General features: G+C 38.6%; 1 protein-coding gene and 1 non-coding gene across 2 annotated transcripts; one reads left to right on the forward strand and one right to left on the reverse strand.

Moving 5' to 3' along the window:
- The first annotated feature begins 7,183 nt into the window (after positions 1–7,183).
- Positions 7,184–13,670, forward strand: ufsp2 (ufm1-specific peptidase 2). The gene is made up of 12 exons (XM_008286771.1): positions 7,184–7,262; positions 7,432–7,513; positions 8,981–9,164; positions 9,778–9,844; positions 10,779–10,933; positions 11,074–11,266; positions 11,530–11,676; positions 11,787–11,951; positions 12,055–12,179; positions 12,268–12,344; positions 13,020–13,144; positions 13,236–13,670. Exons 1-12 carry the CDS (start codon positions 7,260–7,262, stop codon positions 13,320–13,322), a joined length of 1,410 nt encoding a protein of 469 aa, XP_008284993.1. The 5' UTR covers positions 7,184–7,259; the 3' UTR covers positions 13,323–13,670.
- On the reverse strand, positions 10,197–10,269 carry trnar-ccu (transfer RNA arginine (anticodon CCU)). The gene has a single exon. It is a non-coding gene; the product is annotated as a tRNA-Arg (tRNA).
- Positions 13,671–14,384: the final 714 nt, after the last annotated feature.

Raw genomic sequence — 14,384 nt, forward strand, 5'->3', positions numbered from 1 at the left:
GGGAAAGATGGGAAAGTCTGTGGTTATGTTGCATCACTTATGATCGACTGTACATAAAAATGGACAAATCCTCCGTGACATCACCTACAGAGTTTCTGAACAGCGGTTTTAAAGCTCAGTATGGTGGTTCCGGCCTTAGTTTGGCAGTGACTGACTCCTCCTAACTTCCAACTTATCCAAAAATAAGCAAAGAAGTGGAGTGTAAGTGGAGCTGAGGTGGCTGATGCAAAGCAAACATCACTGCCCCTCAATGTAACCACACTCTTAATTAGAAATAACTTTAAACCTGAATGCAATTTAAACAAACAAGTTATGTAACAGGACTGCAAGGTGGCGCAGCAAGAAGGTCGCCGGGTCACGTCCTGATGGAAGCACTGGGATCTTTCTGCGTGGAGTTTGCATGTTCTCCCCGTGCAGAGTGGGTTCTCTTCGGGTTCTCCGGCTTCCTCCCACAAGGTCCAAAAACATGCTGAGGTTAATTGGTGATTCTAAATTGTCCGTAGGTGTGAATGTGAGTGTGCTTGGTTGTCTGTCTCTAAGTGTAGCCCTGTGATAGACTGGTGACCTGTCCAGGGTGTCCCCTGCCTTCACCCTAAGTCATCTAGGATATGCTCCAGCCCCCCGCGACCCTAGTGAGGATTAAGCAGTGTATAGATAATGGATGGATGGATGGAAGTCACGTAACATTCAACCTTCTATACAGTTGTCATGAATGGGCAAATTAAGTATTGAGACCAAAATTGCTTTTTTTTTCTTTTTTTTTTTTTTTTTTTTTTTTACCAGTTTGTTTCTGTGGTAAAGCTGAGCATTTTAACACAGTGGTTAATAGGAATTGACTTGACTTGCTTTTGCAGCCAGCCCAAGTGGTCATTCGAGCAACTGCAGTTTTTGGCGTTTCTGTGCCGCTGATATATCTGCAGACCCAAAAGCTCCATTCTCAGGACTGTGACTGCACTGACAGAACTGCACTTCTAGAAACACACTTCTCGGACTGCATGTTTAGGGCCTTTTTTTTTTTTTGCAAGATAGTGCCACTTACCCCAAGGGGTGATCCCTAATGTGCATGACTTAAGGTTTTAAAGGATGATTTCAATCAGAACAATAGCTTTTCTGCACAAAAGAAAACAACAAAAATGTTTATAATGTTTAACAAGTTAAGCGATTTACAATTAGTAATCACGTGTGACTGTCATCCATTATGGCAAGAAATGCTGTTTCCTCCTCTGGCACACCACGGGTCCTAGAAGTGCGGTCCCAAAAGTGCAGCATGACCAATTAAACGAACTTGCTCATTTAAGCTCTGTCAGTCCTGTGCCTGTTCTCAACTGATCTCCACTGCAAGGTTTGGTTATTTATGGATCTAATAACATGTTTACAGTTGTGTATTAAGGGTTAACCAAATGTTTAATATTGTTATTAACAAGGTACAAAGATTAATATTAAGGTTATTGACATTATTGTTTTGTTGCTTAGCTCTGCATGGCTAATGTGTGTGAAAATGTGGTTTTCAACAGTACATTTCATTCATGCTTTGCTTTATATGGCTTTGCATGAACTCATTTACTGACTTGTAGATGGGCTCTGCACAGTTTATGGACTATCGTAGGAATGTTGTTTTTGCTGTTGTCCTTTGTATGTTTATTTTTTATCTGTTTGTATTAACTGTCACTTTCTTAGTTTCCCAAAAGCTTCAGTTGACAAATAGTTGCGAATAAACACTGGCACATTTACAGAAATGGTCGTTTAATAAGAAAAAAGTAACATGCACATGAGTTCTAATGTCACAGAAAAGACTGTGTGAGTTTAATTGCATCATGATGAAAATCAATTTTTTTTACGACTCTTCAGGGAATAGTTCAGTAATAATTAGACATGTTAAGTGATCATTTATAAAATTCATGGCAAAAATAGATTTCACCGGCCATACGGCTGCAGCCCTGCTCGTTTGCCTTCTTTGGTCTAAAAAGAGCAATTTCTCTGTTGAACATAATAAATCAATTTCAGAGTTTAAATAATGAACATTATTGTCACTTGGGAGTTTTTGCATTACTTGCAGTGTAACTCGGTTACGTAACTCGTATGCTGGCTGTCTTTTAACTACAAGGCCAATGATATTGTTATCACATAAAATCATGGATTTATAGGTTGGTGATTAAAGGAGGAATCTTCTCATTTTGCTCCTGGGTGGCCACGACTGGTCAGAGTACTGAATTAAACTGTTGTTTTCTTTGTAAGCTGAAAAACTGCCCATTTAAAAATGCACAAGTTCTTTTATCTGAGTCAGTTTTATGGTGCATTATATTAAATGCCGAGAGTGTCGGCTGTGAGGCTGTGAGTCTATCACTTTAAGATCTTAGGCTAATTTATCTCTTTTGAGAGGGCGAACTTTAAACCTTCTGTATCCAAGCATAGAGTCCTGCCAAACAAGTCTGCATTTAAAGGCCAAGTCACTGAACTGATGAATGTTATTGAACATTTCACATGCTCTTATTTTTAACTGCATTTTAAAAGTCACTTTTTTCCCTTTCACAGGAAAATTTATTTAAAAGCAGCTATTGATGGGAACCAAATCAAACACATTATTACGATGTATCTGCTTTATTTATCTGCTTTTTTCTAAGATATGTTTGTACTTGAAACAAGCACACTCATTACAAGTTAAAGTTAATAAGGAGATCAAAGAAAAGGTTTCTTGTGTACTTCCGATTTCACTTCTTCCTCTGCATGATGAACACACATTTAAGACCTCCTGTAGCAGTGCTCTCCAAGAGGAATATGAATGCAGATAAAAATGCACATTTGTTTCTCAGAGGCCTGATATGAAACAGGAGAGTGACATCTTGAAGCAGATCTTGTGAGCTATCCTCCTCAGGTCCCAGAGACCCATCTGTTACCGCAGAGGTGGCAGATTCTCACCAAGACCCAGAGGAGTCAGTACCAGCTGCACCGACATGAACAAACATCTTTGTCATGATTATCTACAACATGGACCTTCAGATCTGTGCCAAGGGGCAAATGTGAATCAAGTTTCAGGACAGAAAAGCTTTAGTCCAGTAGTCGTTTTGGCTTTGTGCTGTTTTGTGTCTCATCTCTGAATCCTTTCAGGGGAGACGAGCAGAGCCCAACCCGAGCTGAGGGAGGAGAAGAAGAGCTTTGAAGCATCTGTCCTATAAAATGAGGAGCGAGGACCCAAACATCAGGCAGGACTGTCTCACAACTGAGGGAATAAATGAAAATGGTTGAAACCAGATAATAAAACATGATGATCAGAATCTTGGCATTGAAGAAGCGCTAATTAGCGAAGACACAATTTCTTCGTCATGTCATCCATCATCTCACTGATCAGAAAACTGAGCTGAGGTTGATCACTGGACTCATTCTGTTTAAGGCTGCTTTTGTTTGTGTGTGTTGGAGATTTGGGGAAAGAGGAGGTAGCTCTCATGCGGCTTCAAGCAGAAGTGGATGAAATATTATGACCTTTAGTGAGGTAAATGTAGTGATAGCTCAGTCTAAGAATACTCCTTTTTTAAAGCTTGAAGTCATGCAAGTAAAAGCACATATGTATTATTACCAAATGCAAAAGCAGCAAAAGTAAAAACACTCACTATGCAGCATTTTTTAAAATTATTGTTGTTTTACTGATGCATTAGTGTGCACGCAGCTTTTCGTTGTTGGTAACATTTTCTGTTTGAAGTGGAAATACTCAACAACAGCACTTGAGTACATGCATGTAGTTTGATTCCACCTTTGGACATGGTGTGGAGCTGTTTATTCCTCCCTGTTGCTTTCATCTGTTTATCACTCAGACATTGTCCTGGGGTGAACCTGTTAGTGATGGGACATGATGGAAGACCAGCGTGCAGACCTCATGCCTCAGTAGGAGACCATTGATGTGAAGCTAAGGTCATTTGATATCCAGCGGCAAAAGATGCTACACAAAGATATTCTCATGGAGCGCACTGCTCCATTTTTAAGAGTCAATTACCCTGCAAGTTCCCTGCTATTTGTGCTGGAAGATCATATCTTGTTAATAAAAATATATTGTTTCACATAAAACACAAACAACAAGCATTCTATTTGACCTATACAGCATGCTGCTGTGTAGGTTACAGATCTGTGAGAGCAGGAAATACTGTGATCTTATGCCTGACATAATCTGAGGGGCTTTTAGAGGCCCATCTGGTGGAGATGAACTTAAGCTATGGAATAACATGCAATTAATGGTTATGTAAAGCATGTTCTGTAAATTGTTTACATTGCTTGACATATACAAATTACATTGCATGTACTAGATTCATAGTTTTGCTGTGAAACACCAGCACACATGAGACAAACAGTAGCTTGTTTTATCTGTGAAGCCCCTGAGCACAACATGGTCCCAGATGTTTCCCTGCCTGACTTCTTTGGAAAAGTATCTTGCGTGGCTTAAGATCACTTCAAGGATTTTACAAGTAGGCCTTAAAACAACAGCCAGGTGCTCACAGGAACACTGGAACACAATTTTCATGCTAGAGTGGTCCTTAAAACATCCCTTCCTAGTATATATTCATTATAAATCACTGGGGGAAAATCCCCAGCCCTCAGTCTGGTGTAAGAAATATATTTCTACATGTATTTGACACTTGTGAATGTCCTAGCTTTCCAGTATGATGTAAATTTTCCTCTATGTGACTGTTCAGACCTGAAAAATTGTGGACTTATGTCTTAAAATGTGTTCACATAGTCTTAAACTGTATTACACCTCTTCATCTTTGCAAAAAAAAACTAACAAAAGGTCAAGATATTTCTGTGGACATTTGCTGAAAACAGTGTGTTCTAGTAAAGCTGAAATTAATCTTCACTGAAACACACATCTTTCCTATCTCAGCTGCACAAAAAATATTTTGTATATATTCAAGCTATTTTTTTTTGTTAGCATTGCCATGTCCTGCCACATCTGTCATTTTGTCACACAAACAAAAGAATCCAAAGATAAACTTTTCCTATGGCCATATGATGAATGTGCTTTTGTAATGTGAGTTTCCATAGCGGCTGCCATATATTCCATCCACGCACACTCTCTTGCAAAGATACAGTGTTTATGATATGGAGAGAGATAGCTAATCTCATCACAAATCAAGCCAAGCACACTAAGTCCGTAGGAACTCGGCAGACATGACTTCAGACTGGAACAATGTATATACTTTAGCTGCACTCAGTTTGACAAGAAGAAACCTTTTTGGAGCAAACTGCAACTTTAGGGCACACAGAAACCTTGAATAGATGTTGGCTGCTATGAAAATGTTGCATTCATACATCTTGTTTATTTTAGTTCACAAGCACCATGACTCAAAACTGGTACACCAAAAACAATGAGCACATAAGACAAACTTATGGGGGTTTAACATGTTTTATTTTTAAGCATGTTATTCAAGTGAAGGTGCAATGGAGGGCAGTCATTTCATCCGTACATTCATAAATACCGACACAACATCCTCTTCTATCCTATTAAGTGTGTTTATTTCATTTTTTTCTGCCACATTCAGCTGGTTCACATTGAATGCTCTCACAAGAGGAACCATTTCAGCTCCTTTTCCCAGTAATCATAACAAACTCCTGATGATTTTGTCCAGAGGCATTGTTAGGAGAAAGCATCACTGACCTAAAACTGACCTCATCTTCAACCCTGCTTCCTGACATGTGCTCGTGCATAATAACTAAGAACAGCTCATGAAATTAAAATTCTAAAAGGGCTGTATTTGTAATAATTTTTTATAAGAGTTTTCAATTCAAGATTCTTGTGTACAGAATTTGTTTAGCATAAATCAATGAATTACATAGTATTATCTAATTCATCTTCAAACACACACTTATGTACTGATCTTATTTTTCTGTTTTTGAGTTTTGGTTGCGATGTTTGCTTCAAATGATCAATAGCTGACTGCTGATAGCTGGAGAGTCCTCACTTGTATGCACATACCAACTACATACAGTATCTCTAACCCAGTGTCCACTCACCCTGCCTGGTCTTGCACGCATGGCTGCCATGAATATCCTGAGGCTAACAGACAAAGCATCTAGAAAGGTTTTGCATTGGATCATTTGTGACAGTTTGTACATTTGCAAAACACTTCAATTATTATTATTGTTCTTTTAATCTTTCTAAATAAAAAAATAAAACACAAAAGAAAATAAAAAATCCCAGGAAATAGTTCAACATAAAGATAGAATAGAAACATGAATGTTGAGGCATGTTGTCAGATGTTGCATAATGGTAACATGGGCACTGAAGCTGGAATAATTAGATATAATATGCATCACTCAATCTCAGTAAGCAGAACCTGCATCTGAGACTAATCGCACTACTGCACTTTATATAGTACGCTCTAGAGCAGTGAACAGTATGACTGGAGAATTTTTGAAGCTATAGTCCCTGTAGTATTTATTTACCTAGTTATTTTACTATTCTTATATATTAATTAGGCTACAGTACATGTGGATTGTTCTCCACTGTCTACGGGGGGATTGGTGTAGGAAACTGATGAACTACAAGTTTTTTAGGTTTCAGAATCAGAATTGGCTTTATTGGGAAAGAACTCAGATTTCTTTTTCTTAGCTCTCAAAGTTCTTACACAAAAACACAGGTGCATTTAAACAAGGGCAACAGGTTAAAGAAAGTAAAATGAGTGTTATATATGGATATGTGTAAATGAGCATTTTTAAAGTGAATCAAAGATTTAGTGCAAATTATGCAGATTCACATGTTACATTAATAAATGCTGTTATTAGCAACAAGTACTGGGTTATTGATGCTTTAGATGCATAAAGTAGGTGGACAACAGTGGAATGTAGCAGAGAGAAATTTTGCACAAATAAAATATTAGCAGGTATGTAGTATACAGTATATGGATAATATTAGGGATTCAAAAACTGGGTTTTTTTTGGTTGTTTTTTTTGTTTTTTTAATCAATTTTTATAGACTAATGTGTCATTATTTGTAGCATGTGGATGATACATACACATGTATATTTCCAAAATGTTTCAGTTTAGCGCCACTAAAAACGATAAAGGTTTTAAAGGTGGTGGAAATAAAGTCAGAAGCGTTCCCAAAATTACGAGTTACTCTGAACGCAGCATTAATGGGCGGAGTCAGTGTGCACCAATAGAAAGCAGCGACTAGAGACACGTTGATATTTTCACCAGCAGACATGTCAGCCTCCAGTGCATAGACAGAAAAACAGATAAACTGGCGATTATACGTTTTTACACTTCACTCTACAATGGTAAGTTTACTGACAGACGTCCTTTTCTGTTCGGCTTTATGATAAACTCGGTTTGCTGCTGGAGTTACGAACAGCTGACAGCAGCTCCTTCAGTCAGTCGATAAGACACAAACAACTATCTTGGTTAAACTTATAAACTCTGTCACTGACCTGTCTGGTTTTATTCCAGGTTGTTGTTGACTCCGACACCACGACTATCCTTCGTGTCAAAGGGCCACTGGAGCTGAAATGTCAGCTGGACACCACAGACGGTATGTTTATGGACCTTTGGCCACAGTGTATTTAAACGCAGTGCTTCTCAAAGTTTGATACCTGAAAGATTTACCTGAGAAAGAGCTCAGTTCTTGACTTGCTGCTACCTTCTTCATCTGTCACCAAACACTTGTGTCACCACCGGACAGGAGCATCACGTGATGTAGAAGGACTGAGGCCATGAATCTCCTCGTAGGGACTGTCCCACATTTCCTGCATTCCTTTAACTGCTATAATTGACCAGTTTTGTTTCCCTTTACGGGTCTTCCACAGGAATATAGTTTTAATATAAATATAATGTAAGCTGGTTTTCTTTTCAGAGTTTAAATAAAATGCACGTAGAGCATTTTATGCAATTAGATGAGCATTTTGCAAAATGGACCTCCCGGATAGGACTTGGACTGGTGTATCTGACAGTGTAGTCAACCAGGTATCCTGTATGTTAGTGCAGTTTGGGATCCACTCAGTCATCAGCACTGGATGGGACAATCAACTCATAGAGGTCCTGCACGCACAGTTTTGTGGTCCATGTTAAATATCCAAAGAAAAACACCACCAATGCATACAGGCAGAATTAGGCAGTTACCCACTGAATATTAGCATTAAAAGAAGAAACTGTGGTTACATGTCAAATTAAGCCCCCAAGACACACTGAGATTTCAAGCACTACAAATTCAAGAGCTAACCCCCCCAAAAAAGTCCAGTCTGTCAGCTGGTACTGAGAGATAACACCAAGATCAACCTCAGACCAGCCCTGCTCTCCAACCGCTAATCAGAGAAAACCAAATTATCACATTAACAAAAGATGCTTATCTGGAACAATGGTGGAATCAAAGCTAAGCTCAAAACAAACTTTACTGTGAAGTAGCCCTAAAACATGAATAGAAATTGGAAGACTGTCTCTTTACCGTCAGAGATGCAACAAACAGATCACGATTAAATACAGACTCAGTGACCACAGTTGACCCATTGATAAAGGACGACACAAGAAGTTGGGGCTACCAACTGAAGACAGTGTGTAAAAACTGTGATGACAGGTGAGGTAGAGACTGAGATGCACTTTTCTTAAAATGTAACAAACACAATTATACAAGAGAGGAATACTTTAAAAACTTGGACTTGGACTAATCCCAGACTTTATAGAAACAGAGCAAGAAATAGAGCATTTCAAATTGAAAATTGAATTGATGTTAAAATGTCTTGAAACAAATTCAAGAACATGACTTGGTTGGTAGAGCAAGCAAACAGGGACATAAATGTTGAGGATAAGATACTAGTTGTGTAGTTCACTGGATAAAATGATGATAAAATGCAGTGCTACATATAACACTATGCCCCTCGTAGGGAAAATACATTTTAAAAAATTAAATAATAATAATAAATTGCAACAAGAATAATACAGTCATAGCGTAGCGTGTAATGGCATAACGGTGAAGAGTGACATTGTATGTTTGTTTTTCTTACAGCACAGCTTATGCGAAAGGTAATCTCAAGAACATTTGAGGACCTTCGCTCCCAGGTGAAGTCTGAATCCTGTGTCCTCGCAGTCTGTGACAGTCCTGTTTTTATTTGGCCAAACAAAGGTGTTTACGCCACACCTGAAGAAATAAGTCCTACTACACCATGTGAAGATATACATCAGTGGATACAGTAAGCTCTGCTTTTTTAAAAGCTTTTCGTTCTTGTATGGATTTCTCAACTTTTGTCAGCAGAAAAGCACCCCTGATTCAGAACACTGCTAAGACCAGCACAGAGACCGAGAGAGATCACAGAGATCAGTCCGCTTCTCACATCTTTGCATAACATCCGGTAAACAACTTCCCTTTAAAATTAGGCACTAAATTGTTGAGGGCCAAAATGAACTTCTGACTCCAGACCCTTGATGCTGGATGAGATGGAGTAAAAACTAAACATTCAGCTGCACATATCTGCAGTAACTTTTCAGAAAACCTGAAGCCTGGTCCAACTCTCAGCTCTTCAATGAGAGCAAAAGACTCTTAAGTTTGCCACTTCATTTTTGTAAGTCAGATTTGGCTGTAAGTGTGTTCATGTATTGCATTGCACTGTCATTTTTATTCTTCTGATTTATCTGTTTCATTCTAGTTCACCTTTATATTATTTTTTGTTTTGTTTCATACTTTGAAATCCTGTTGAAATGTGTCTTTTATTGTCTTGTGTTTCATGTTGTTGGAGGCTGTTACCCAAAAAACTTTGGAGAGCTTTCGTTTGGCTGAATTTTAATTAAGATTTTTATTTATTTCAGGACAGATGAACAAGAAAGCGCTGGCAAGAGGTCTGCGAAAAAGAAAAGCAAAAAATGTTTGTCAGCGGTATGTACACATTTTGTACATGGTGATGGATATAAGTTTATTGTTTTTGCAACCTTGTGTATTAATAAGAGACAACTGAAATGCTAGAATACATTACAAAACATTATAGCAGTATTTACCGTGATACATATAACCTAAACATGGCTGCAATTAATGATTATTTTCATTATCATTTTGCTGGGTTTATAAACTGTGGAAGAAGAGAGAAGAATTTGCTTTAAAGTTTTTCCTTGTCCAAGGTTACATCTTGACCAGTCCAGTTTAATTTTCCCAGCAATCCAAACCATTAAAGCTGAGTAAACATGATGTAGAGGACATTTCGAGCTGCAATCTCTGTATCAAAACTGCTGTTCACCCCAGATGGGACTCGAACCCACAATCCCTGGCTTAGGAGGCCAGTGCCTTATCCATTAGGCCACTGGGGCAACTGACAATATATGTTGGCCATTGCAGGTCAGTGACAAGTGGTGGCTATACTACCCCTTTGTAGTCCATTTTCTGTGGACAAAGACAGCAGTCTTTGTGTGGGGAAAAGCATAATATCACTCAGAACCTGGCTGATGTTGTTCATAGTAACCTACACTGAAGATGACTGATTGCTATATAAAATGTCAGTAGAAAGAAAAAAAATAGTCTTTACAATTTGCCAGAAGTTGAGGTGAGATCTTTAAATATCTTGTTTTTTTCTAGCCTACAGTCCCAAACCCAAAGTCACAGAAGTCTTAAAAAGCAATTACACATGTCTGAGACTTTTCTTTTGCGTTGTTAAAATGACGTTAACATTTAACTGATTATGAAAATTGTCATAGATGCATTTCCACCTGATCCGCTAATAGATAAAATGACATTGTATTTGCTCTAAACCAGTCTACTCATGTCTTTGTGATCTCTGTGTGTACTCATGCTTAAATATAAATTCATCCTTTACATTTAGAGTGTCATAAACCTTCGTCTGATGATGGAGGTGACACAGCCAGGTCCTCTCTCAGCCCCCATCCTCAGCAAAACAGTCCAAAAATCCCACTTCTTGACTGCAACTCTTCCCATGGACTGTGCTGTCTGTACCAGCTGCAGTGACACAATCAAAGAGTATGTCTCATCTTACTTGGTTACACGTTACTGACCAGACTCTGTAAACTCATCCTATCAGTGCTGATAGACTTGGACTTACTTCCGTCAATAGTTTTTCTCGATAAACGTCGATTCTCGCGGTCTCTCTGGTTTCGCAGTGCCTGTGAGCGGCTGCTGGAGGCGCTAACTCACCAGCTGTGTGAGATGGAGAAGGTGACCCTGCAGCACATGAGGGATACAACAGTGCTTGTCCCTGAAGCGCTCCACTTCCTCCTTCCAGAGCCAAAAGGTCTGGTGACTGTGGTTTATCCAGCAGGAGCATCTGACAGCCAACTAGAAACACAACGTAAGGTGAGAACTACAGACTGATCTTTTTAAAATCATAGATGTTGTTATCCTGATGATGAGATTGTTAGTGTTAGCAAGTTTATTGCTAAAACAACTAATAAAATAGAAATGGAGGCTGAGGAATATAACTGTCCAGCTGGCAGGTGAATTCAAATTGTTGTACATGTATAATAAACTATCATCTTTAAAAGCAATGCATCACCTGTGCTTGTAATGTGTTTTTTTAAAAAACATATTTCTGTCACTTTGTTTCTTTGTGTAAGTAGGAGTTGCATCAGCAGTTCGAGCTGCCAGATGACAGGCCTTACTTTAGAAGAGCCAATGCTTACCACTTTCCCAATGAGCCGTACAAAGACGGCTATCTCCGAAACCCTCATGTGGTTCTTACACATCCTACACTGGATAATGGAAAGGTAAAACTGTCAAAGTCTTTCCCTTCCATTGACAACAAATAGAGATGTACTTTGCAAAGAATTTTAAACTTGATTTGTTCTTTTTTCATATGTGTGTTTTTTTTCTCAAGGTGTACTTGGTCCAGGGGATCTACAGCTATCACCACTACATGCAAGACCGTATGGATGACAATGGCTGGGGCTGCGCTTATCGCTCCCTGCAGACCATCTGCTCCTGGTTCCAACAGCAAGGTTACGTAGAGAGGCCTGTTCCCACTCACAAGGAGATCCAGCAGGTAGCCGCCCTGTCAGTATGATCCCAAAACAATAGAAAACATGCCCATATTTGCATATCAGTCATGTTCAAGATGCCTGTTTCTTATTTGGCCTGTGCTCCAGGCTTTAGTGGACGTTGGAGACAAGCAGACATCCTTTGTGGGGTCACGTCAGTGGATCGGATCCATTGAGGTTCAGGCTGTTCTGAACCAGCTGCTTGGGATCACTTCCAAGATCATGTTTGTGAGGTATGATTACACTCCTAGCATCAGCACCTTGTGAATGTTTAATGTGGATGATCTGGATTTTCTGACAACTTATCTGTAAATTCTTTAGTCAGGGATCTGAGTTGGCATCCAAAGGCAGAGAACTGGCCAACCACTTCCTCACTGAAGGAACGCCCATCATGATTGGTGAGCTAAATATCTAATTATTATTATTAGAACAATTTTAAAGTTGGGAGTTTAATTGAACTTTAAGCTTAACACTTTAACACAAACTTAACTTTAAAAAACAAACAAACAAACAAACAAACAAAAAGACTAGAGCAGCATTTGTGATCATAGTTTTGTTTTGTGAAATTCCATTGAATTTTTGTTATAGAACAATAATGTCACCTAAAATTTCTCTGAAAAAAATAATCAATGATTTAAATGTTATCCGGTCACTCCTCCACAAAAAATCAAAATGGACGGCTATACCCTGCCATTAAAGCGACTGGTGGTTGTTTTAGTACAGACATATTAGGCTATAGACATCATCTTAAACAAAATATTTTTGAAGCTGTTTGTATCCATTAGCAACCTTTGTTAACACAAGAACACCATGAAAAATAATTTAGTATAGGCTTTATGAGAGATTTATATTGTTTATGTAAACATATGTGAAATTCTTCTGGTCAAGATTGTCACTAATTGGCCCGTAAATTTAAATTGAACTGGATATTGATCATGGATTTGGTAGAAGAGGGATTCTACATTTTTTAAAACCCATACTACTTATGGTTAATACATACAGAAATTACATGTCGGAAGTATAGGCTTGTTAAAACTTGGGAAAGTTACATTTTAATTTGCTCTGTGTTGCAGGAGGGGGAGTTTTAGCACACACTATCCTGGGGGTAACATGGAGTGAGACCACGGGTCAGATCCGCTATCTCATCCTGGATCCTCATTACACAGGAGCAGAGGACTTACAGCTTATCACAGACAAGGTAAATCTTAAGGATCCCTGTCAGCTGCATTTCTCACACAATAGGTTGTCCTACACAGTGCTGACCTTGGTGTGAATTTTGTCTTTCTCAGGGCTGGTGCGGCTGGAAAGGACCAGATTTTTGGGATCAAACTGCATATTATAATCTGTGTTTGCCTCAGAGGCCAAAGGTCATCTGAGCTCTCACAGCCTTTCAAATGGACCTCATTTGGCATCGGTAAAGGACTATGGGCTAGTACTATAACCTGTTTGTTTTATGGAAACATGTCAAACCTTGCAAATTCAAGTAATTTCTGTAATGAAGTTCTTGTAATTTCCCCTCATGGATTTAGTTAGGTCCTACATAAATTATTGTTTCTCCACAAATCACAACCAATGATGGAAGTTATGTTTGTGTGGAAAAGAGAAATTTATTATATACTGTACTTTCTGTACTTGGCATTGGTTAATATAACAAAGGATGGTGAATTATGTATACTTAATGTGCTCATGACATGTTGAAGAGAAATACAATCCATCAATTTCAACAGAGTTTTGTCATTGCTTTATGTTACTGGTAGACGAATGAACCCTCCACGAATGATGCTAAACATGGCCTTGAGTCCCGGCAGAAGTGAACTCCAGTCTGTGACTGGTTCATGTGAATAACTGCTAAAGGAAGTCTTTCTTTTACTGTACTATATGGCTGATTTAACAAGTAATTAAACTGTACAGTGTATTTTGTCTTCGATTTAATTTTACAGCCGTATTTTGATGATCCATTAGTAATTTTGGCCTGTTTTCAAGTAAAATATAAAATGAATATCTTGGCTGTTGGTCAGACAAAACAAGACATTTGAAGACCTCTATTCAGTCAGAGAAGAAGAGAGAAATATCCAGTGTATGAAAACGTCATCATAAAATGAGACTAATCCTCCTTTTTGCGGTGGTGCTGCTGGCAGCATTTAAAGGAAGCCTGGGGGTTCCTGCTCCCACTTTGAGAACTAGTGTAGAAGAAGCTGTTTCTGAATGCAGCCTGATCTGCATTCGTCCCTCTGAAACAGCCTTTCCCTGTAGCTGAGGTTTTGCAATCTGTCACAGTCAAATTACTTTTCTTTTTTCCTGAGCAGACAATTTTTTTAAATCAAAACCCTTACACTGACAGGTCATTTTGCAGCTCTGATAAATCACAAATACTTTCCTTAAATGTTAATTCTTATCCATAGTTTGATTGTGTGAGTAATGGTTGCCACAGAAATACT

This window comes from Stegastes partitus, unplaced genomic scaffold (genome assembly GCF_000690725.1).
Source record: "Stegastes partitus isolate 25-593 unplaced genomic scaffold, Stegastes_partitus-1.0.2 Scaffold11, whole genome shotgun sequence".
Taxonomy (NCBI): Eukaryota; Metazoa; Chordata; class Actinopteri; family Pomacentridae; genus Stegastes; species Stegastes partitus.

Bases quoted from the DNA above. Each gene is read 5' to 3' on its own strand.
- ufsp2 (XM_008286771.1), top strand. The intron at 9,165-9,777 runs GTAAGCTCTGCT...TATTTATTTCAG, and splicing joins GATATACATCAGTGGATACA to GACAGATGAACAAGAAAGCG. The intron at 11,952-12,054 runs GTAGCCGCCCTG...CCTGTGCTCCAG, and splicing joins CTCACAAGGAGATCCAGCAG to GCTTTAGTGGACGTTGGAGA.